Source organism: Pecten maximus, chromosome 4 (genome assembly GCF_902652985.1).
Source record: "Pecten maximus chromosome 4, xPecMax1.1, whole genome shotgun sequence".
NCBI classification, from domain to species: Eukaryota; Metazoa; Mollusca; class Bivalvia; order Pectinida; family Pectinidae; genus Pecten; species Pecten maximus.
In genome coordinates, this window is record NC_047018.1 from 47084007 (window position 1) to 47108422 (window position 24416).

Sequence of the window (24416 nt, forward strand, 5' to 3'; positions counted from 1 at the left end):
TTTGTGGGCGGGGATGGCTACAGCATGGAGTCAAATTGGAGCGTTTGGTGGCCTCTCCGGGTCTTTGTGAGCGGGGACGGCTACAACAGGGATCTGTGTGACCCTTTCTGTGTTAATTGTAGACCTTTTTAGTTGTTGTTATGGAGGGAATTTGATAAATATATACATCAAGTAAATCAAATACGGAAATGGCGTCGTTTCCTTTATGTTGTATACAGCATATATATACAAATGTATACCGGTAAATTGAATGCGATGAACTATATACTATGTTCACGGTAAACTGGTCTGAGCTAATACAAAACAACTTCAGACATTGTCAACTACCAGTTTTCATGCTAAAATAACCAAACAGCTATTTTTTAGTAAGTTGGGTTAAAACCTATTCTGTACATACTGGCTCTATGACGTCATAGCTCAGAATTTTACAAGTGACGACCAGCCCCAGGGCTGATAGCCAGTTTTGACTATCTCGGGCGTTTTACTGCATTGTTCAATTGCTTCTGAAAAGAAAGTCAACGAATTCAATTGGAATATGCATCGCAGTTAAGTCATTTGGCCATTGGACGCCGAAGGCTCTTTAAAACTGCAAGAACATATGTATGTAGTGTATAAGCATAAATGTAAATTTCATTGCAATACATACGTTAGCTCTGAGCGTGTTAGAATGTGAAGCATGACACGAAGTAATTAAGTTGAACATGTTGATAAAGACAAAGACAATTTTCCTTTGATATTACTTTTTAATTGGTTTATTAAAATAAAACAAGACTGGATATATAAATTGCATATATATAGGGTGAGTAGTTATCGGGAACACAGGTACTGTGTTGATACTGTTGATAAACCTTTGGCGGATATATTTTGTCCAGGGAGATCAGAATGGTTTGGAAATATAAGTCTCAAATTCATCGATAACATCAGCTATGTGTTTATTCTCTTGAGCAAGAAACCTTACCTTATTGCTCTGGATGTTGTTCAGTGAGGAAGTCACCAGCTACAACCAGGAAACCCGCCTCAAAATGGTTCTAGCTGTTCGTAAGTGGGGAGGGTGCAATAAACCCGGCAACCAAACATAAGTTCAGCAGTTAAAATTGACCACATGCCCTGACGTGAGTCCCACGACTCCATTTTGTTATTAGATTACTGTAATAGTTTCTACGTTATACTTCTTGTATGCGTTTGTATTAAATGAAAAAGTTTCCCTAAATCAAAATAGGATAGAAATATCTTAAATGCATAGTGATTATTAATAGTTTATGTAAATGATGAAAAAACAAAAAAAAAACGGAATGTTTACTTGTAAACAATTATGCTAATTAAAAAATTGCTTCTGATTTTTTAAATTTATCAATGTTATTTAATACATGAACTACATTATAATGTAACAGAGCTACCACTAAACTAGGAATTCACACAAAATAAAGGCATTATCGCCCTTGTATTGTTTCTATACTGATCTTGGACGGATAACATAGCACACGTGCACACAAAAGGTGCTGGTTTAATTGTTTGCTGGCTGGTACAGATCGCAAGTGAACTGGTTACATTTCCAGGCAAATACGCATGTCAATGTAAATCCCCGACAATCGTCAACATGGAAACACCGGTTAGCGCAATCGGTTTCCTGAGCGACCTGCGCAGTGGCTATTCGTGTCAGATGCTTCGGAACCTCCTCGAGTTTTGGTGGCCATACACGTTCGAACAACATTCTTTCGGGATCTTCTGACCTGTACATGTCAACATAGCTGGTATTGAAGACTTCGCTGACGACATACGCCATCTGAAGAGCTGGAAAAGAAATTAGGTATTTTTAAACAGGCATTGCGGCATTCATTTGTTTATTGCTCAGGTAGTTTACATTTATCGACATTTACTTTCAAGTTTGTAACAAAAGGCTGATTTCCGTTGGTCTCACGGAACATAACATATAACATTACGCATATTTTCTTCTTTTAATGATTTTTTTTTTTTTTTTTTTGGCAAATTATGCAATCTCATAAAAGCAGCCATAGCAGTTTTCAATTCCAAACGTTTTGCATTATTATTGCTATTATTGAAGCAAATTTTAACCACCACAAAAAAGAAAGTGATTATAATTTTACCACGTAACAGAAAAAAAGTTTTAATGAGACTCGCTATATATCGCTATAAACTTACCACCAAAAAACACAAATCACCATCTAAATGTCCACGTTTCCAATAAACAATCACTCCTAGCTTTGGCGACAAGAGAGAGAACTATGCCTTATCTGACTCCTCTCTAGACGTCATAAGAATATGCTCATCATCCATATCATTAATGAGACTGCATTATCCTAGACGCTCACACTTACTTCGAATTTATACTGTACTTACATTTTTTGCATATAAATGCGGACATGCGTTCCTCGCAGTCCCAGAACTGCCGTTCTCCTGTTCCGCTGATAGTGCCACACAGGGGTATGTTAGTCTCCGGCATATCTGTACGTCAATAAAAATCAAAGAACTAAAATGTCACGTGACCGTGTAATTCATAGAAATGGATATGAAGATACGACTCAAATTCAAAAGTATTGTGTAATTGAAAGTTTTCTATTATAAGCTATGTTTTTGCTGTTTAGCGTACAAAATATACACAAACATAGATATAAGACAAACATATATTCATTATAAACAACTATACCTGGAGCGCATTACCTAGATGGAACAAAATCAAACAAAAGTGAACACCAATTTTGAAATGGATTTTGAGAATAGATAGAGTAAAATGTCGTTTGATGGGTATATGACTAAACAATACAGCTGTTTTGTGTTTGAAGGATTCGCCAGAGAATTAAGGAGCGAAATATATCAAAATAATTTGAAAGCAAACAAGAAATATCTTTAAAAAAGATAAACGGCATAGTTTTAATGCTGGTGGTTATAATGTAATACTGCTGGTGAAATAAATCAACGAACTAATGCTTTTCAGCACCGATAACAAAATTAGATCAGTTTGAATCATTTTTGGTAATAATAAGACTGCATTTGAATCAGGAATATGATTTTATTAATGTGTCATTTGAAAAGATACATCCACTTATTTAGCTTGCATTCAATCTTAACTTTGTTTCGGTCTTAACTGCATATCTGCATTTTGCATTTACCGCTACATTGACCAATCACATACTTCATCTTGACCAGTAACGCCACCTGTCACGTCATATCCGGGGCCAAAACAAAATTAGACGGCTATGCCGAAAAAGGTATAGTCAATGTTTAAGTATAGAAGAGGTCTGAAGAATCGACGGCCGACATCTTGCAGTTGCCTCCCTTCCAACAGTTATTAATTTCTTTATGTTCAGTTAAATCAATGTAGCAGGAAAAGATAAAGTAATGTGGGATCCAAGTAATGTCAACTTAGCATCGTTATTCGAGAAGTGAATTCTGTCAGTCCGGATGAATAACGTCAGATCCGGTTTCTAGTGTTACCCCGGCTATCGATATGTATTTTCTGAAAGTTTACAAGTAGTTGCTTCCCAAACAGCTAAGGGGGTTTTCAAACAGCATTTCCATCCAAAACCATACAACAGCGCCGCCGTGCGTGGAAAAGCAGAAAAATCTTCTGAATTAACTTTCAGATCTCTCTAATGGTATCGTTCACATTTCAATTGCAATTAATTTCTCTAATTGTACCTCTAGTAATGGTGACGTCACAGGGAGATGATAACCAATCATTGCTTAGGAAGTATGCTAGCCAGCCAATCAAAGTAGACTGTTGTATCGTGACAAGTTTGTTATTTTATTTGTTTATTTCTTACCTTTATCAAAATAGTCAGAGAGCGATCCGTCAATCCAATTATATCTCTGTTTTTTATCTTCCGGGTCGAAAGTGAAACCAACCCAAGAAAGGTGAGATGTGTCGGTTCCCTACAGTAAAAATAAAAAACATAGTTAAACAATTCAATCAGAAAACACACATTGTATTGAAATCATTGCCAGTGCCTCTATATTTTAGAAAGGTCAGATTTACCCAACATGACCTACTTAATGTAAAAGTGCCGAAAAGTATCAAAATTAGATTATATTCCACCAGGTTTTCGGCGCCATCACTGTTGTCAGCAACATAACAACCATTTCTTCAAATGATTCTTAACTAATTGCTTCGAAGCTTTTTCAATTACAAATGGACACTAGATAATTTAATCTAACATTTATTATTAAGCTGTGCCTCTGAACCGCACGATAAAATCGGTGCCAAGTAAACAATTAATTTCTCAACTTCTACCTGTGTCATGATGTTTAAGATGTGTAATTAGTTGAAATTTCCTATTAATTTTCGTAATATGTTGTCTTCCCATCAATTAATTTGGCATTTAGGCGCTATTACAGTTTGTAGATAATACACCTCACCAGTATATCTCAGTACATATCTACCACAATTTGTAGATAACACACCTCACCAGTATATCCCAGTACATACCTACCACAGTTTGTAGATAACACACCTCACCAGTATATCCCAGTACATACCACAGTTTGTAGATAAGAAACATCATCAGTATACCCCAGTACATACCACAGTTTGTAGATAACACACCTCACCAGTATATCCCAGTACATACCTACCACAGTTTGTAGATAACACACCTCACCAGTATATCCAGGTACATACCTACCACAGTTTGTAGATAACACACCTCACCAGTATATCCCAGTCCATACCTACCACAGTTTGTAGATAAGACACCTCACCAGTATACCCCAGTACCTACCACAGTTTGTAGATAACACACCTCACCAGTATATCCCAGTACATATCACAGTTTGTAGATAACACACCTCACCAGTATATCCCAGTACGTACCTATCACAGTTTGTAGATAACACACCTCACCAGTATATCACAGTACCTACCTACCACAGTTTGTAGATAACACACCTCACCAGTATATCCCAGTACATACCACAGTTTGTAGATAACACACCTCACCAGTATATCCCAGTACATACCACAGTTTGTAGATAACACACCTCACCAGTATATCCCAGTACATACCTACCACAGTTTGTAGATAACACACCTCACCAGTATATCCCAGTACATACCACAGTTTGTAGATAACACACCTCACCAGTATATCCCAGTACATACATACCACAGTTTGTAGAAATCACACCTCACCAGTATATCCCAGTACATACCACAGTTTGTAGAAAACACACCTCACCAGTATATCCCAGTACATACCTACCACAGATTGTAAATAACACACTTCACCAGTATATCCCAGTACATACCTACCACAGTTTGTAGATAACACACCTCACCAGTATATCCCAGTACCTACCACAGTTTGTAGATAACACACCTCACCATTATATCCCAGTACGTACCACAGTTTGTAGATAACAAACCTCACCAGTATATCCCAGTACCTACCACAGTTTGTAGATAACACACCTCACCAGTATATCACAGTACATACCTACCACAGTTTGTAGATAACACACCTCACCAGTATATCCCAGTACATACCTACCACAGTTTGTAGATAACACACCTCACCAGTATACCCCAGTACATACCTACCACAGTTTGTAGATAACACACCTCACCAGTATACCCCAGTACATACCACAGTTTGTAGATAACACACCTCACCAGTATATCCCAGTACATACCTACCACAGTCTGTAGATAACACACCTCACCAGTATATCCCAGTACATACCTACCACAGTTTGTAGATAACACACCTCACCAGTATATCCCAGTACATACATACCACAGTTTGTAGAAATCACACCTCACCAGTATATCCCAGTACATACCACAGTTTGTAGAAAACACACCTCACCAGTATATCCCAGTACATACCTACCACAGTTTGTAAATAACACACCTCACCAGTATATCCCAGTACATACCTACCACAGTTTGTAGATAACACACCTCACCAGTATATCCCAGTACCTACCACAGTTTGTAGATAACACACCTCACCATTATATCCCAGTACGTACCACAGTTTGTAGATAACAAACCTCACCAGTATATCCCAGTACCTACCACAGTTTGTAGATAACACACCTCACCAGTATATCACAGTACATACCTACCACAGTTTGTAGGTAACACACCTCACCAGTATATCCCAGTACATACCACAGTTTGTAGATAACACACCTTACCAGTATATCCCAGTACATACCTACCACAGTTTGTAGATAACACACCTCACCAGTATATCCCAGTACATACCACAGTTTGTAGATAACACACCTCACCAGTATATCCCAGTACATACATACCACAGTTTGTAGAAATCACACCTCACCAGTATATCCCAGTACATACCACAGTTTGTAGAAAACACACCTCACCAGTATATCCCAGTACATACCTACCACAGTTTGTAAATAACACACCTCACCAGTATATCCCAGTACATACCTACCACAGTTTGTAGATAACACACCTCACCAGTATATCCCAGTACCTACCACAGTTTGTAGATAACACACCTCACCATTATATCCCAGTACGTACCACAGTTTGTAGATAACAAACCTCACCAGTATATCCCAGTACCTACCACAGTTTGTAGATAACACACCTCACCAGTATATCACAGTACATACCTACCACAGTTTGTAGATAACACACCTCACCAGTATATCCCAGTACATACCACAGTTTGTAGATAACACACCTCACCAGTATATCCCAGTACATACATACCACAGTTTGTAGATAACACACCTCACCAGTATATCCCAGTACATACCACAGTTTGTAGATAACACACCTCACCAGTATATCCCAGTACATACCACAGTTTGTAGATAACACACCTCACCAGTATATCCCAGTACATACCACAGTTTGTAGATAACACACCTCACCAGTATATCCCAGTACATACCTACCACAGTTTGTAGATAACACACCTCACCAGTATATCCCAGTACATACCTACCACAGTTTGTAGATAACACACCTCACCAGTATATCCCAGTACATACCACAGTTTGTAGATAACACACCTCACCAGTATATCCCAGTACCTACCACAGTTTGTAGATAACACACCTCACCAGTATATCCCAGTACATACCACAGTTTGTAGATAACACACCTCACCAGTATATCCCAGTACATACCACAGTTTGTAGATAACACACCTCACCAGTATATCCCAGTACATACCTACCACAGTTTGTAGATAACACACCTCACCAGTATATCCCAGTACATACCTACCACAGTTTGTAGATAACACACCTCACCAGTATATCCCAGTACATACCCCACCACAGTTTGTAGATACACACCTCACCAGTATAATCCAGTACATACCCAAGTTTTTTAGATAACACACCTCACCAGTATAAACCCAGACATACCTACCACCGTTTTTTAGATAACAACACCTCTCATATATCCTAGTACTACCAAAAGTTTGTAGATAACACCCCCTCACCAGTATATCCCAGTACATACCTACCACGTTTTTATACACACCTACCCGTTTCCAGTAACTACCACAGTTGTAGATAACACCCTCACCAGTTAATCCGTCGTACACCAGTTTGTAAAATAACACACCTCAACCAGTATATCCCAAAATACCTACCACAGTTTGTAAATAACAACCTCACCAGTATATCCAGTTACCCACCACAGTTTGTAGATAACAACCTCACCAGTATATCCCAGTACATACCTCCACATTTTGTAGATAACACACCTCACCAGTATACCATACTCCAGTAAATACCTACATACCCTAACCACAGTTTGTAGATAACACACCTCACCAGTATATCCCAGTACATACCTACCACAGTTTGTAGATAACACACCTCACCAGTATATCCCAGTACATACCACAGTTTGTAGATAACACACCTCACCAGTATATCCCAGTACATACCTACCACAGTCTGTAGATAACACACCTCACCAGTATATCCCAGTACATACCTACCACAGTTTGTAGATAACACACCTCACCAGTATATCCCAGTACATACCTACCACAGTCTGTAGATAACACACCTCACCAGTATATCCCAGTACCTACCTACCACAGTTTGTAGATAACACACCTCACCAGTATATCCCAGTACATATCACAGTTTGTAGATAACACACCTCACCAGTATATCCCAGTACCTACCACAGTTTGTAGATAACACACCTCACCAGTATATCCCAGTACATACCTACCACAGTTTGTAGATAACACACCTCACCAGTATATCCCAGTACATACCTACCACAGTTTGTAGGTAACACACCTCACCAGTATATCCCAGTACATACCACAGTTTGTAGATAACACACCTCACCAGTATATCCCAGTACATACCTACCACAGTTTGTAGATAACACACCTCACCAGTATATCCCAGTACATACCACAGTTTGTAGATAACACACCTCACCAGTATATCCCAGTACATACATACCACAGTTTGTAGAAATCACACCTCACCAGTATATCCCAGTACATACCACAGTTTGTAGATAACACACCTCACCAGTATATCCCAGTACATACCTACCACAGTTTGTAGAATAACACACCTCACCAGTATATCCCAGTACATACCTACCACAGTTTGTAGATAACACACCTCACCAGTATATCCCAGTACCTACCACAGTTTGTAGATAACACACCTCACCAGTATATCCCAGTACGTACCACAGTTTGTAGATAACACACCTCACCAGTATATCCCAGTACCTACCACAGTTTGTAGATAACACACCTCACCAGTATATCACAGTACATACCTACCACAGTTTGTAGATAACACACCTCACCAGTATATCCCAGTACATACCACAGTTTGTAGATAACACACCTCACCAGTATATCCCAGTACATACATACCACAGTTTGTAGATAACACACCTCACCAGTATATCCCAGTACATACCACAGTTTGTAGATAACACACCTCACCAGTATATCCCAGTACATACCACAGTTTGTAGATAACACACCTCACCAGTATATCCCAGTACATACATACCACAGTTTGTAGATAATCACACCTCACCAGTATATCCCAGTACATACCACAGTTTGTAGATAAACACACCTCACCAGTATATCCCAGTACATACCTACCACAGTTTGTAGAGATAACACACCTCACCAGTATATCCCAGTACATACCTACCACAGTTTGTAGATAACACACCTCACCAGTATATCCCAGTACCTACCACAGTTTGTAGATAACACACCTCACCATTATATCCCAGTACGTACCTACCACAGTTTGTAGATAACAAACCTCACCAGTATATCCCAGTACCTACCACAGTTTGTAGATAACACACCTCACCAGTATATCCCAGTACATACCTACCACAGTTTGTAGATAACACACCTCACCAGTATATCCCAGTACATACCACAGTTTGTAGATAACACACCTCACCAGTATATCCCAGTACATACCTACCACAGTTTGTAGATAACACACCTCACCAGTATATCCCAGTACATACCACAGTTTGTAGATAACACACCTCACCAGTATATCCCAGTACATACCACAGTTTGTAGCTAACACACCTCACCAGTATATCCCAGTACATACCTACCACAGTTTGTAGATAACACACCTCACCAGTATATCCCAGTACATACCTACCACAGTTTATAGATAACACACCTCACCAGTATATCCCAGTACATACCACAGTTTGTAGATAACACACCTCACCAGTATATCCCAGTACCTACCACAGTTTGTAGATAACACACCTCACCAGTATATCCCCAGTACATACCACAGTTTGTAGATAACACACCTCACCAGTATATCCCAGTACATACCACAGTTTGTAGATAACACACCTCACCAGTATATCCCAGTACATACCTACCACAGTTTGTAGATAACACACCTCATCAGTATATCCCAGTACATACATACCACAGTTTGTAGATAACACACCTCACCAGTATATCCAGTACATACCTACCACAGTTTGTAGATAACACACCTCACCAGTATATCCCAGTAACATACCACAGTTTGTAGATAACACACCTCACCAGTATATCCCAGTACATACCTACCACAGTTTGTAGATAACACACCTCACCAGTATATCCCTAGTACATACCACAGTTTGTAGATAACACACCTCACCAGTATATCCCAGTACATACCTACCACAGTTTGTAGATAACACACCTCACCAGTATATCCAGTACATACCTACACAGTTTGTAGATAACACACCTCACCAGTATATCACAGTACCTACCACAGTTTGTAGATAACACACCTCACCAGTATATCCCAGTACATACCACAGTTTGTAGATAATACACCTCACCAGTATATCCAAGTACCTACCACAGTTTGTAGATAATACACCTCACCAGTATATCCCAGTACGTACCACAGTTTGTAGATAACACACCTCAACCAGTATATCCAGTACCTACCACAGTTTGTAGATAACACACCTCACCAGTATATCCCAGTACATTACCACAGTTTGTAGATAACACACCTCACCAGTATATCCCAGTACATATCACAGTTTGTAGATAACACACCTCACCAGTATATCCCAGTACATACCTACCACAGTTTGTAGATAACACACCTCACCAGTATATCCCAGTACATATCACAGTTTGTAGATAATACACCTCACCAGTATATCCCAGTACATACCTACCACAGTTTGTAGATAACACACCTCACCAGTATATCCCAGTACGTACCACAGTTTGTAGATAACACACCTCACCAGTATATCCCAGTACATACCACAGTTTGTAGATAACACACCTCACCAGTATATCCCAGTACATACCACAGTTTGTAGATAACACACCTCACCAGTATATCCCAGTACATACCTACCACAGTTTGTAAGATAACACACCTCACCAGTTATATCCCAGTACATACCACAGTTTGTAGATAACACACCTCACCAGTATATCCCAGTACATACCTACCACAGTTTGTAGATAACACACCTCACCAGTATATCCCAGTACATACCTACAGTTTGTAGATAACACACCTCACCAGTATATCCCAGTAACGTACCTACCACAGTTTGTAGATAAGCACACCTCACCAGTATATCCCAGTACCTACCACAGTTTGTAGATAACACACCTCACCAGTATATCCCAGTACATACCTACCACAGTTTGTAGATAAAACCCTCACCAGTATATCCCAGTACCTACCACAGTTTGTAGATACCACACCTCACCAGTATATCCCAGTACATACCTACCACAGTTTGTAGATAACACACCTCACCAGTATATCCCAGTACCTACCACAGTTTGTAGATAACACACCTCACCAGTATATCCCAGTACGTACCACAGTTTGTAGATAACACACCTCACCAGTATATCCCAGTACCTACCACAGTTTGTAGATAACACACCTCACCAGTATATCACAGTACATACCTACCACAGTTTGTAGATAACACACCTCACCAGTATATCCCAGTACATACCTACCACAGTTTGTAGATAACACACCTCACCAGTATATCCCAGTACATACCTACCACAGTTTGTAGATAACACACCTCACCAGTATATCCCAGTACATACCTACCACAGTCTGTAGATAACACACCTCACCAGTATATCCCAGTACATACCTACCACAGTTTGTAGATAACACACCTCACCAGTATATCCCAGTACATACCTACCACAGTTGTAGATAACACACCTCACCAGTATATCCCAGTACATACCTACCACAGTTTGTAGATAACACACCTCACCAGTATATCCCAGTACATACCTACCACAGTTTGTAGATAACACACCTCACCAGTATATCCCAGTACCTACCACAGTTTGTAGATAACACACCTCACCAGTATATCCCAGTACATACCACAGTTTGTAGATAACACACCTCACCAGTATATCCCAGTACATACCACAGTTTGTAGATAACACACCTCACCAGTATATCCCAGTACATACATACCACAGTTTGTAGATAACACACCTCACCAGTATATCCCAGTACATACCACAGTTGTAGATAACACACCTCACCAGTATATCCCAGTACATACCTACCACAGTTTGTAGATAACACACCTCACCAGTATATCCCAGTACATACCTACCACAGTTTGTAGATAACACACCTCACCAGTATATCCCAGTACCTACCACAGTTTGTAGATAACACACCTCACCAGTATATCCCAGTACATACCTACCACAGTTTGTAGATAACACACCTCACCAGTATATCCCAGTACCTACCACAGTTTGTAGATAACACACCTCACCAGTATATCACAGTACATACCTACCACAGTTTGTAGATAACACACCTCACCAGTATATCCCAGTACATACCACAGTTTGTAGATAACACACCTCACCAGTATATCCCAGTACATACATACCACAGTTTGTAGATAACACACCTCACCAGTATATCCCAGTACATACCACAGTTTGTAGATAACACACCCCACCAGTATATCCCAGTACATACCACAGTTTGTAGCTAACACACCTCACCAGTATATCCCAGTACATACCTACCACAGTTTATAGATAACACACCTCACCAGTATACCCCAGTACATACCTACCACAGTTTATAGATAACACACCTCACCAGTATATCCCAGTACATACCACAGTTTGTAGATAACACACCTCACCAGTATATCCCAGTACCTACCACAGTTTGTAGATAACACACCTCACCAGTATACCCCAGTACATACCACAGTTTGTAGATAACACACCTCACCAGTATATCCCAGCACATACCACAGTTTGTAGATAACACACATCACCAGTATATCCCAGTACATACCTACCACAGTTTGTAGATAACAAACCTCATCAGTATATCCTAGTACATACCTACCACAGTTTGTAGATAACACACCTCACCATTATATTCCAGTACATACCTACCACAGTTTGTAGATAACACACCTCACCAGTATATCACAGTACATACCACAGTTTGTAGATAACACACCTCACCAGTATATCCCAGTACATACCTACCACCGTTTGTAGATAACACACCTCATCAGTATATCCTAGTACATACCACAGTTTGTAGATAACACACCTCACCAGTATATCCCAGTACATACCTACCACAGTTTGTAGATAACACACCTCACCAGTATATTCCAGTACATACCTAACACAGTTTGTAGATAATACACCTCACCAGTATATCACAGTACCTACCACAGTTTGTAGATAACACACCTCACCAGTATATCCCAGTACATACCACAGTTTGTAGATAATACACCTCACCAGTATATCCAAGTACCTACCACAGTTTGTAGATAATACACCTCACCAGTATATCCCAGTACGTACCACAGTTTGTAGATAACACACCTAACCAGTATATCCCAGTACCTACCACAGTTTGTAGATAACACACCTCACCAGTATATCCCAGTACATACCTACCACAGTTTGTAGATAACACACCTCACCAGTATATCCCAGTACATATCACAGTTTGTAGATAATACACCTCACCAGTATATCACAGTACATACCTACCACAGTTTGTAGATAACACACCTCACCAGTATATCCCAGTACATACCACAGTTTGTAGATAATACACCTCACCAGTATATCCCAGTACCTACCACAGTTTGTAGATAATACACCTCACCAGTATATCCCAGTACGTACCACAGTTTGTAGATAACACACCTCACCAGTATATCCCAGTACATACCACAGTTTGTAGATAACACACCTCACCAGTATATCCCAGTACATACCACAGTTTGTAGATAACACACCTCACCAGTATATCCCAGTACATACCACAGTTGTAGATAACACACCTCACCAGTATATCCCAGTACATACCACAGTTTGTAGATAACACACCTCACCAGTATATCCCAGTACATACCTACCACAGTTTGTAGATAACACACCTCACCAGTATATCCCAGTACCTACCACAGTTTGTAGATAACACACCTCACCAGTATATCCCAGTACATACCTACCACAGTTTGTAGATAACACACCTCACCAGTATATCCCAGTACATACCTACCACAGTTTGTAGATAACACACCTCACCAGTATATCCCAGTACATACCTACCACAGTTTGTAGATAACACACCTCACCAGTATATCCCAGTACATACCTACCACAGTTGTAGATAACACACCTCACCAGTATATCCCAGTACATACCTACCACAGTTTGTAGATAACACACCTCACCAGTATATCCCAGTACATACCTACCACAGTTTGTAGATAACACACCTCACCAGTATATCCCAGTACATACCTACCACAGTTTGTAGATAACACACCTCACCAGTATATCCCAGTACATACCTACCACAGTTGTAGATAACACACCTCACCAGTATATCCCAGTACATACCTACCACAGTTTGTAGATAACACACCTCACCAGTATATCCCAGTACATACCACAGTTTGTAGATAACACACCTCACCAGTATATCCCAGTACCTACCACAGTTTGTAGATAACACACCTCACCAGTATATCCCAGTACATACCTACACAGTTTGTAGATAACACACCTCACCAGTATATCCCAGTACATACCTACCACAGTTTGTAGATAACACACCTCACCAGTATATCCCAGTACATACCACAGTTTGTAGATAACACACCTCACCAGTATATCCCAGTACATACCTACCACAGTTTGTAGATAACACACCTCACCAGTATATCCCAGTACATACTACACAGTTTGTAGATAACACACCTCACCAGTATATCCCAGTACCTACCACAGTTTGTAGATAACACACCTCACCAGTATATCCCAGTACATACCTACCACAGTTTGTAGATAACACACCTCACCAGTATATCCCAGTACATACCTACCACAGTTTGTAGATAACACACCTCACCAGTATACCCCAGTACATACCTACCACAGTTTATAGATAACACACCTCACCAGTATATCCCAGTACATACCACAGTTTGTAGATAACACACCTCACCAGTATATCCCAGTACCTACCACAGTTTGTAGATAACACACCTCACCAGTATACCCCAGTACATACCACAGTTTGTAGATAACACACCTCACCAGTATATCCCAGCACATACCACAGTTTGTAGATAACACACCTCACCAGTATATCCCAGTACATACCTACCACAGTTTGTAGATAACACACCTCATCAGTATATCCTAGTACATACCTACCACAGTTTGTAGATAACACACCTCACCAGTATATTCCAGTACATACCTACCACAGTTTGTAGATAACACACCTCACCAGTATATCACAGTACATACCACAGTTTGTAGATAACACAACTCACCAGTATATCCCAGTACATACCTACCACAGTTTGTAGATAACACACCTCATCAGTATATCCTAGCACATACCACAGTTTGTAGATAACACACCTCACCAGTATATCCCAGTACCTACCACAGTTTGTAGATAACACACCTCACCAGTATATTCCAGTACATACCTAACACAGTTTGTAGATAACACACCTCACCAGTATATCACAGTACATACCACAGTTTGTAGATAACACACCTCACCAGTATATCCCAGTACATACCACAGTTTGTAGATAACACACCTCACCAGTATATCCCAGTACATACCTACCACAGTTTGTAGATAACACACCTCACCAGTATATCCCAGTACATACCTACCACAGTTTGTAGATAACACACCTCACCAGTATATCCCAGTACCTACCACAGTTTGTAGATAACACACCTCACCAGTATATCCCAGTACGTACCACAGTTTGTAGATAACAAACCTCACCAGTATATCCCAGTACCTACCACAGTTTGTAGATAACACACCTCACCAGTATATCACAGTACATACCTACCACAGTTTGTAGATAACACACCTCACCAGTATATCCCAGTACATACCTACCACAGTTTGTAGATAACACACCTCACCAGTATATCCCAGTACATACCTACCACAGTTTGTAGATAACACACCTCACCAGTATATCCCAGTACATACCACAGTTTGTAGATAACACACCTCACCAGTATATCCCAGTACCTACCTACCACAGTTTGTAGATAACACACCTCACCAGTATATCCCAGTACATACCACAGTTTGTAGATAACACACCTCACCAGTATATCCCAGTACATACCACAGTTTGTAGATAACACACCTCACCAGTATATCCCAGTACATACCTACCACAGTTTGTAGATAACACACCTCACCAGTATATCCCAGTACATACCTACCACAGTTTGTAGATAACACACCTCACCAGTATATTCCAGTACATACCTACCACAGTTTGTAGATAACACACCTCACCAGTATATCACAGTACATACCACAGTTTGTAGATAACACACCTCACCAGTATATCCCAGTACATACCTACCACAGTTTGTAGATAACACACCTCATCAGTATATCCTAGTACATACCACAGTTTGTAGATAACACACCTCACCAGTATATCCCAGTACATACCTACCACAGTTTGTAGATAACACCCCTCACCAGTATATTCCAGTACATACCTAACACAGTTTGTAGATAATACACCTCACCAGTATATCACAGTACCTACCACAGTTTGTAGATAACACACCTCACCAGTATATCCCAGTACCTACCACAGTTTGTAGATAACACACCTCACCAGTATATCCCAGTACATACCACAGTTTGTAGATAACACACCTCACCAGTATATCACAGTACCTACCACAGTTTGTAGATAACACACCTCACCAGTATATCCCAGTACGTACCTACCACAGTTTGTAGATAACACACCTCGCCAGTATATCCCAGTACGTACCACAGTTTGTAGATAACACACCTCACCAGTATATCCCAGTACATGCCACAGTTTGTAGATAACACACCTCACCAGTATATCCCAGTACATACCACAGTTTGTAGATAACACACCTCACCAGTATATCCCAGTACATACAACAGTTTGTAGATAACACACCTCACCAGTATATCCCAGTACATACCACAGTTTGTAGATAACACACCTCACCAGTATATCCCAGTACATACCTACCACAGTTTGTAGATAACACACCTCACCAGTATATCACAGTACATACCTACCACAGTTTGTAGATAACACACCTCACCAGTATATCCCAGTACATACCTACCACAGTTTGTAGATAACACACCTCACCAGTATATCCCAGTACATACCACAGTTTGTAGATAACACACCTCACCAGTATATCCCAGTACATACCACAGTTTGTAGATAACACACCTCACCAGTATATCCCAGTACATACCTACCACAGTTTGTAGATAATCACACCTCACCAGTATATCCCAGTACATACCACAGTTTGTAGATAACACACCTCACCAGTATATCCCAGTACATACCTACCACAGTTTGTAGATAACACACCTCACCAGTATATCCCAGTACATACCACAGTTTGTAGATAACACACCTCACCAGTATATCCCAGTACATACCTACCACAGTTTGTAGATAACACACCTCACCAGTATATCCCAGTACATACATACCACAGTTTGTAGATAACACACCTCACCAGTATATCCCAGTACGTACCACAGTTTGTAGATAACACACCTCACCAGTATATCCCAGTACATACCTACCACAGTTTGTAGATAACACACCTCACCAGTATATCCCAGTACATACCTACCACAGTTTGTAGATAACACACCTCACCAGTATATCCCAGTACATACCACAGTTTGTAGATAACACACCTCACCAGTATATCCCAGTACAGTACCTACCACAGTTTGTAGATAACACACCTCACCAGTATATCCCAGTACGTACCTACCACAGTTTGTAGATAACACACCTCACCAGTATATCCCAGTACATACCACAGTTTGTAGATAACACACCTCACCAGTATATCCCAGTACATACCTACCACAGTTTGTAGATAACACACCTCACCAGTATATCCCAGTACATACCTACCACAGTTTGTAGATAACACACCTCACCAGTATATCCCAGTACATACCACAGTTTGTAGATAACACACCTCACCAGTATATCCCAGTACATACCACAGTTTGTAGATAACACACCTCACCAGTATATCCCAGTACATACCTACCACAGTTTGTAGATAACACACCTCACCAGTATATCCCAGTACATACCTACCACAGTTTGTAGATAACACACCTCACCAGTATATCCCAGTACATACCACAGTTTGTAGATAACACACCTCACCAGTATATCCCAGTACCTACCACAGTTTGTAGATAACACACCTCACCAGTATATCCCAGTACCTACCTACCACAGTTTGTAGATAACACACCTCACCAGTATATCCCAGTACATACCACAGTTTGTAGATAATACACCTCACCAGTATATCCCAGTACCTACCACAGTTTGTAGATAATACACCTCACCAGTATATCCCAGTACCTACCACAGTTTGTAGATAACACACCTCACCAGTATATCCCAGTACCTACCTACCACAGTTTGTAGATAACACACCTCACCAGTATATCCCAGTACATACCACAGTTTGTAGATAACACACCTCACCAGTATATCCCAGTACATACCTACCACAGTTTGTAGATAACACACCTCACCAGTATATCCCAGTACCTACCACAGTTTGTAGATAACACACCTCACCAGTATATCCCAGTAGTACCTACCACAGTTTGTAGATAACACACCTCACCAGTATATCCCAGTACATACCACAGTTTGTAGATAACACACCTCACCAGTATATCCCAGTACATACCACAGTTTGTAGATAACACACCTCACCAGTATATCCCAGTACTACCTACCACAGTTTGTAGATAACACACCTCACCAGTATATCCCAGTACATACCTACCACAGTTTGTAGATAACACACCTCACCAGTATATCCCAGTACATACCACAGTTTGTAGATAACACACCTCACCAGTATATCCCAGTACCTACCACAGTTTGTAGATAACACACCTCACCAGTATATCCCAGTACATACCTACCACAGTTTGTAGATAACACACCTCACCAGTATATCCCAGTACATACCCACAGTTTGTAGATAACACACCTCACCAGTATATCCCAGTACATACCACAGTTTGTAGATAACACACCTCACCAGTATATCCCAGTACATACCTACCACAGTTTGTAGATAACACACCTCACCAGTATATCCCAGTACGTACCTACCACAGTTTGTAGATAACACACCTCACCAGTATATCCCAGTACATACCACAGTTTGTAGATAACACACCTCACCAGTATATCCCAGTACATACCTACCACAGTTTGTAGATAACACACCTCACCAGTATATCCCAGTACGTACCTACCACAGTTTGTAGATAACACACCTCACCAGTATATCCCAGTACATACCTACCACAGTTTGTAGATAACACACCTCACCAGTATATCCCAGTACATACCACAGTTTGTAGATAACACACCTCACCAGTATATCCCAGTACATACCTACCACAGTTTGTAGATAACACACCTCACCAGTATATCCCAGTACGTACCTACCACAGTTTGTAGATAACACACCTCACCAGTATATCCCAGTACATACCACAGTTTGTAGATAACACACCTCACCAGTATATCCCAGTACATACCTACCACAGTTTGTAGATAACACACCTCACCAGTATATCCCAGTACATACCCACAGTTTGTAGATAACACACCTCACCAGTATATCCCAGTACATACCTACCACAGTTTGTAGATAACACACCTCACCAGTATATCCCAGTACATACCACAGTTTGTAGATAACACACCTCACCAGTATATCCCAGTACATACCACAGTTTGTAGATAACACACCTCACCAGTATATCCCAGTACATACCTACCACAGTTTGTAGATAACACACCTCACCAGTATATCCCAGTACCTACCACAGTTTGTAGATAACACACCTCACCAGTATATCCCAGTACCTACCACAGTTTGTAGATAACACACCTCACCAGTATATCCCAGTACGTACATACCACAGTTTGTAGATAACACACCTCACCAGTATATCCCAGTACATACCTACCACAGTTTGTAGATAACACACCTCACCAGTATATCCCAGTACATACCACAGTTTGTAGATAACACACCTCACCAGTATATCCCAGTACGTACCACAGTTTGTAGATAACACACCTCACCAGTATATCCCAGTACCTACCTACCACAGTTTGTAGATAACACACCTCACCAGTATATCCCAGTACGTACCTACCACAGTTTGTAGATAACACACCTCACCAGTATATCCCAGTACGTACCTACCACAGTTTGTAGATAACACACCTCACCAGTATATCCCAGTACATACCTACCACAGTTTGTAGATAACACACCTCACCAGTATATCCCAGTACATACCTACCACAGTTTGTAGATAACACACCTCACCAGTATATCCCAGTACATACCTACCACAGTTTGTAGATAACACACCTCACCAGTATATCCCAGTACGTACCTACCACAGTTTGTAGATAACACACCTCACCAGTATATCCCAGTACATACATACCACAGTTTGTAGATAACACACCTCACCAGTATATCCCAGTACATACCTACCACAGTTTGTAGATAACACACCTCACCAGTATATCCCAGTACATACCACAGTTTGTAGATAACACACCTCACCAGTATATCCCAGTACATACCACAGTTTGTAGATAACACACCTCACCAGTATATCCCAGTACGTACCTACCACAGTTTGTAGATAACACACCTCACCAGTATATCCCAGTACATACATACCACAGTTTGTAGATAACACATCTCACCAGTATATCCCAGTACCTACCACAGTTTGTAGATAACACACCTCACCAGTATATCCCAGTACATACCACAGTTTGTAGATAACACACCTCACCAGTATATCACAGTACATACCTACCACAGTTTGTAGATAACACACCTCACCAGTATATCCCAGTACATACCTACCACAGTTTGTAGATAACACACCTCACCAGTATATCCCAGTACCTACCTACCACAGTTTGTAGATAACACACCTCACCAGTATATCCCAGTACATACCTACCACAGTTTGTAGATAACACACCTCACCAGTATATCCCAGTACATACCTACCACAGTTTGTAGATAATACACCTCACCAGTATATCCCAGTACATACCTACCACAGTTTGTAGATAACACACCTCACCAGTATATCCCAGTACCTACCTACCACAGTTTGTAGATAACACACCTCACCAGTATATCCCAGTACATACCACAGTTTGTAGATAACACACCTCACCAGTATATCCCAGTACATACCTACCACAGTTTGTAGATAATACACCTCACCAGTATATCCCAGTACATACATACCACAGTTTGTAGATAACACACCTCACCAGTATATCCCAGTACCTACCTACCTAACCACAGTTTGTAGATAACACACCTCAACCAGTATATCCCAGTAACATACTACACAGTTGGTAGATTAACACACCTCACCAGTATATCCCAGTACATACCCACGTTTTGTAGATAACACACCTCACAATATATCCCAGTACATACAACCACAGTTTGTAGTAACTACACCTCACCAGTATATCCCAGTACCTACCTAACACAGTTTGTAGATAAACACACCTCACCAGTATACCCCAGTACATACCTACCCCAGTTTGTAGATAACACACCTCACCAGTATACCCCAGTACGTACCTACCACAGTTTGTAGATAACACACCTCACCAGTATACCCCAGTACATACCACAGTTTGAGATAACACACCTCACCGTATACCCAGTACGTACCTACACAGTTGTAGAAAACACACACCCGTTACCCCAGTACCTACAAGTTGTAGATAACACACCTCACCAGTATATCCCAGTACATACCACAGTTTGTAGATAATACACCACACCTGTATACCCCAGTACCTACCACAGTTTGTAGATAACACACCTCACCAGTATATCCCAGTACATACCTACCACAGTTTGTAGATAACACACCTCACCAGTATATCACAGTACATACCACAGTTTGTAGATAACACACCTCACCAGTATATCCCAGTACCTACCACAGTTTTTAGATAACATACCTCACCAGTATACCCCAGTACGTACCTACCATAGTTTCTAGATAAAACACTTCCTCACAATTTCCCAAATTTCAATACATGACATATTTTTTAATACACTTTTTGTTGTTTGAACCTACCTGCCATAATTTCTTCAGAATAAAATCTTCCTCGGCGAGGTTCCATATACTGACAAGTTGAGCGTCTTTTGTGCTACAGATCTCTTTTGCAGTTACAAACTGGACAGGATGAACAATGAATTGGTAACAGAAACTCTTGTGATGTGTCCAACCCAGTGTGCACCCTTCCTTCGTCATAGTCATGCCTGCCAAAAATGTTAAGAATAATATATATTTTTCTTTCACACGTTTTATATATCGGCAATTCTAAGATAATAATGATAATAATATTAACACGCATTAGTCAGATCCTTCCCCGTTTGTTTTGATACTTATCTAGTTTGTTTCACAAATTTTTTGAAATTTCAGCATTTCAACTACAAACCGATCTCATTAGCAAAAAAAAATGGCGTTCTCTGGTAAACATTATTTTTTAAACATTTATCTTACGTTTGTACGTTTTTATCTTACTAAATGGACTCCATACAAAATGGCCATAACGTGTTATTTTGAAAACGGTGAAGCATTACATCAATCCAAAAACCAGTCAAGATAATTTTCAATAAGAAATTTAAAAATTAACAGAAACTTTTACTCACCCAGACATACTCCAACACTTGTAAGAACAAAGATAAGCTTAACTACAGCCGCCATCGCATTGCGTGATTGTGCTGTTGGAATTGCGTCCATGTACGTCTACACAATACAACACTGTCTATGAGCCACTTACGCCTGTTATAAAACTGGCGTTACCATTACAGCCCACAGCTAACCCCAAATAAATAAATTTTGATGACTGATGTTATTTGTGGCTGACGGTGTCTTGTTTAGAATCGATAATGATGGGAAATATTGCTGGGGGATTTGGCGTCTATTTTACTCTTGTGTTCCAGGCGCCTTATCACTCGATGCTTTCTACATAAATGGCGATCCAAACATCGCGGCCAATGTTTTAACTATATTTGTATCGACTCTGTGGTCAATAGCAATGCTCTATTATAATTTAATTTACGTTTAGATCATTCTATAATTCAATAATTTGATTTAAAACATCTTTAAGTCAAAACCAATTTGTAAGGTTTCATTTTGACAATTTTATTTGAGCACAGTTCTCTGTTTCTCAGTCCTCCTCTTCCCGGCGTAGTTTAGTAATCAAATTTATCTTGAATGTTTTATTAAATTTAAGATCTTAAAGGTCGCCTGTGTACGTGTGATAAGGACGGCGTTCTTTGAATAGAACTCTGGTCTTTCCTATATACATGTACGTTTCCTTGGCCATTTTTATTAGTTTCACTTTTGTAACATTTGTTACCGAAATGTTAGATAGATTTGTGCAGTTCCGTTGCAGTGCTTTTAGCCGCTGTCTTAGAAAAACGAAAATCAGGAACATTTTTGACCTAGTTAGGTATTTTGTATAAAACCTGACACCAGTTTCATCAATATTCCTTCAGTTGGAATAAAAAAAGAAATCGATAAGAAAGCAAAACATAATTTAAGAAACTTTCATTAACTAAGATTGTTCTTTTAATGCAGATGCAGTATAAAAAATGTAGTTTGTAGGAGTTTCAATTGATATGAGGTGCATGTATTTGAATATTGTTCAAAATAATGGGAAAGGAAAATATAGTTTGGATAAATTGTATATCTATATCTAAAACATTTTTCTCATTCTGTGACATCTTTTTCAAATTCATATTGGAGTTCGTCAAGGCTCTCTAATTTTTACTGATTTTTTTTTTAAGTTGAATGGTCATAAATCAAAATAAACTGACAATACCCTATTCAGAACTTGGCTTGTTTATCATTATTAATAAACAACATACAAACGTACAGCTAAACATTAGGATACGTTAAAGAGTAAATGAGCAAAAACGAAGGAATTATTTAATAGGGTTTATAATGATAAAAGTGGAAAGAGCGTTGCTACGTTTATATCTAAACAGATTAAAACATCAAAGAACACTGACAAAATATCGAAATATTGTGTTGTTAATTATCTCAGTCAGTAATCGGCATCTGTCAGGAAATCCGTAATAATGGGAACAAGTCACTGAATGTCGAATAACTGGGACACCGTATGTTGGGGAAGCAGGGATGTTACCATCTAGAAATGGAAAAAG

General features: G+C 39.9%; 1 protein-coding gene across 1 annotated transcript; it reads right to left on the reverse strand.

Moving 5' to 3' along the window:
• Positions 1–737: 737 nt before the first annotated feature.
• On the reverse strand, positions 738–22594 carry LOC117324821 (galactose-specific lectin nattectin-like). Its single transcript, XM_033880649.1, has 4 exons — positions 22318–22594; positions 3783–3891; positions 2359–2463; positions 738–1791 (listed from the first exon to the last, which is right to left on the reverse strand). The coding sequence occupies exons 1-4, from the start codon at positions 22498–22500 to the stop codon at positions 1505–1507; spliced, it is 684 nt and encodes a 227-aa protein (XP_033736540.1). The 5' UTR covers positions 22501–22594; the 3' UTR covers positions 738–1504.
• Positions 22595–24416: the final 1822 nt, after the last annotated feature.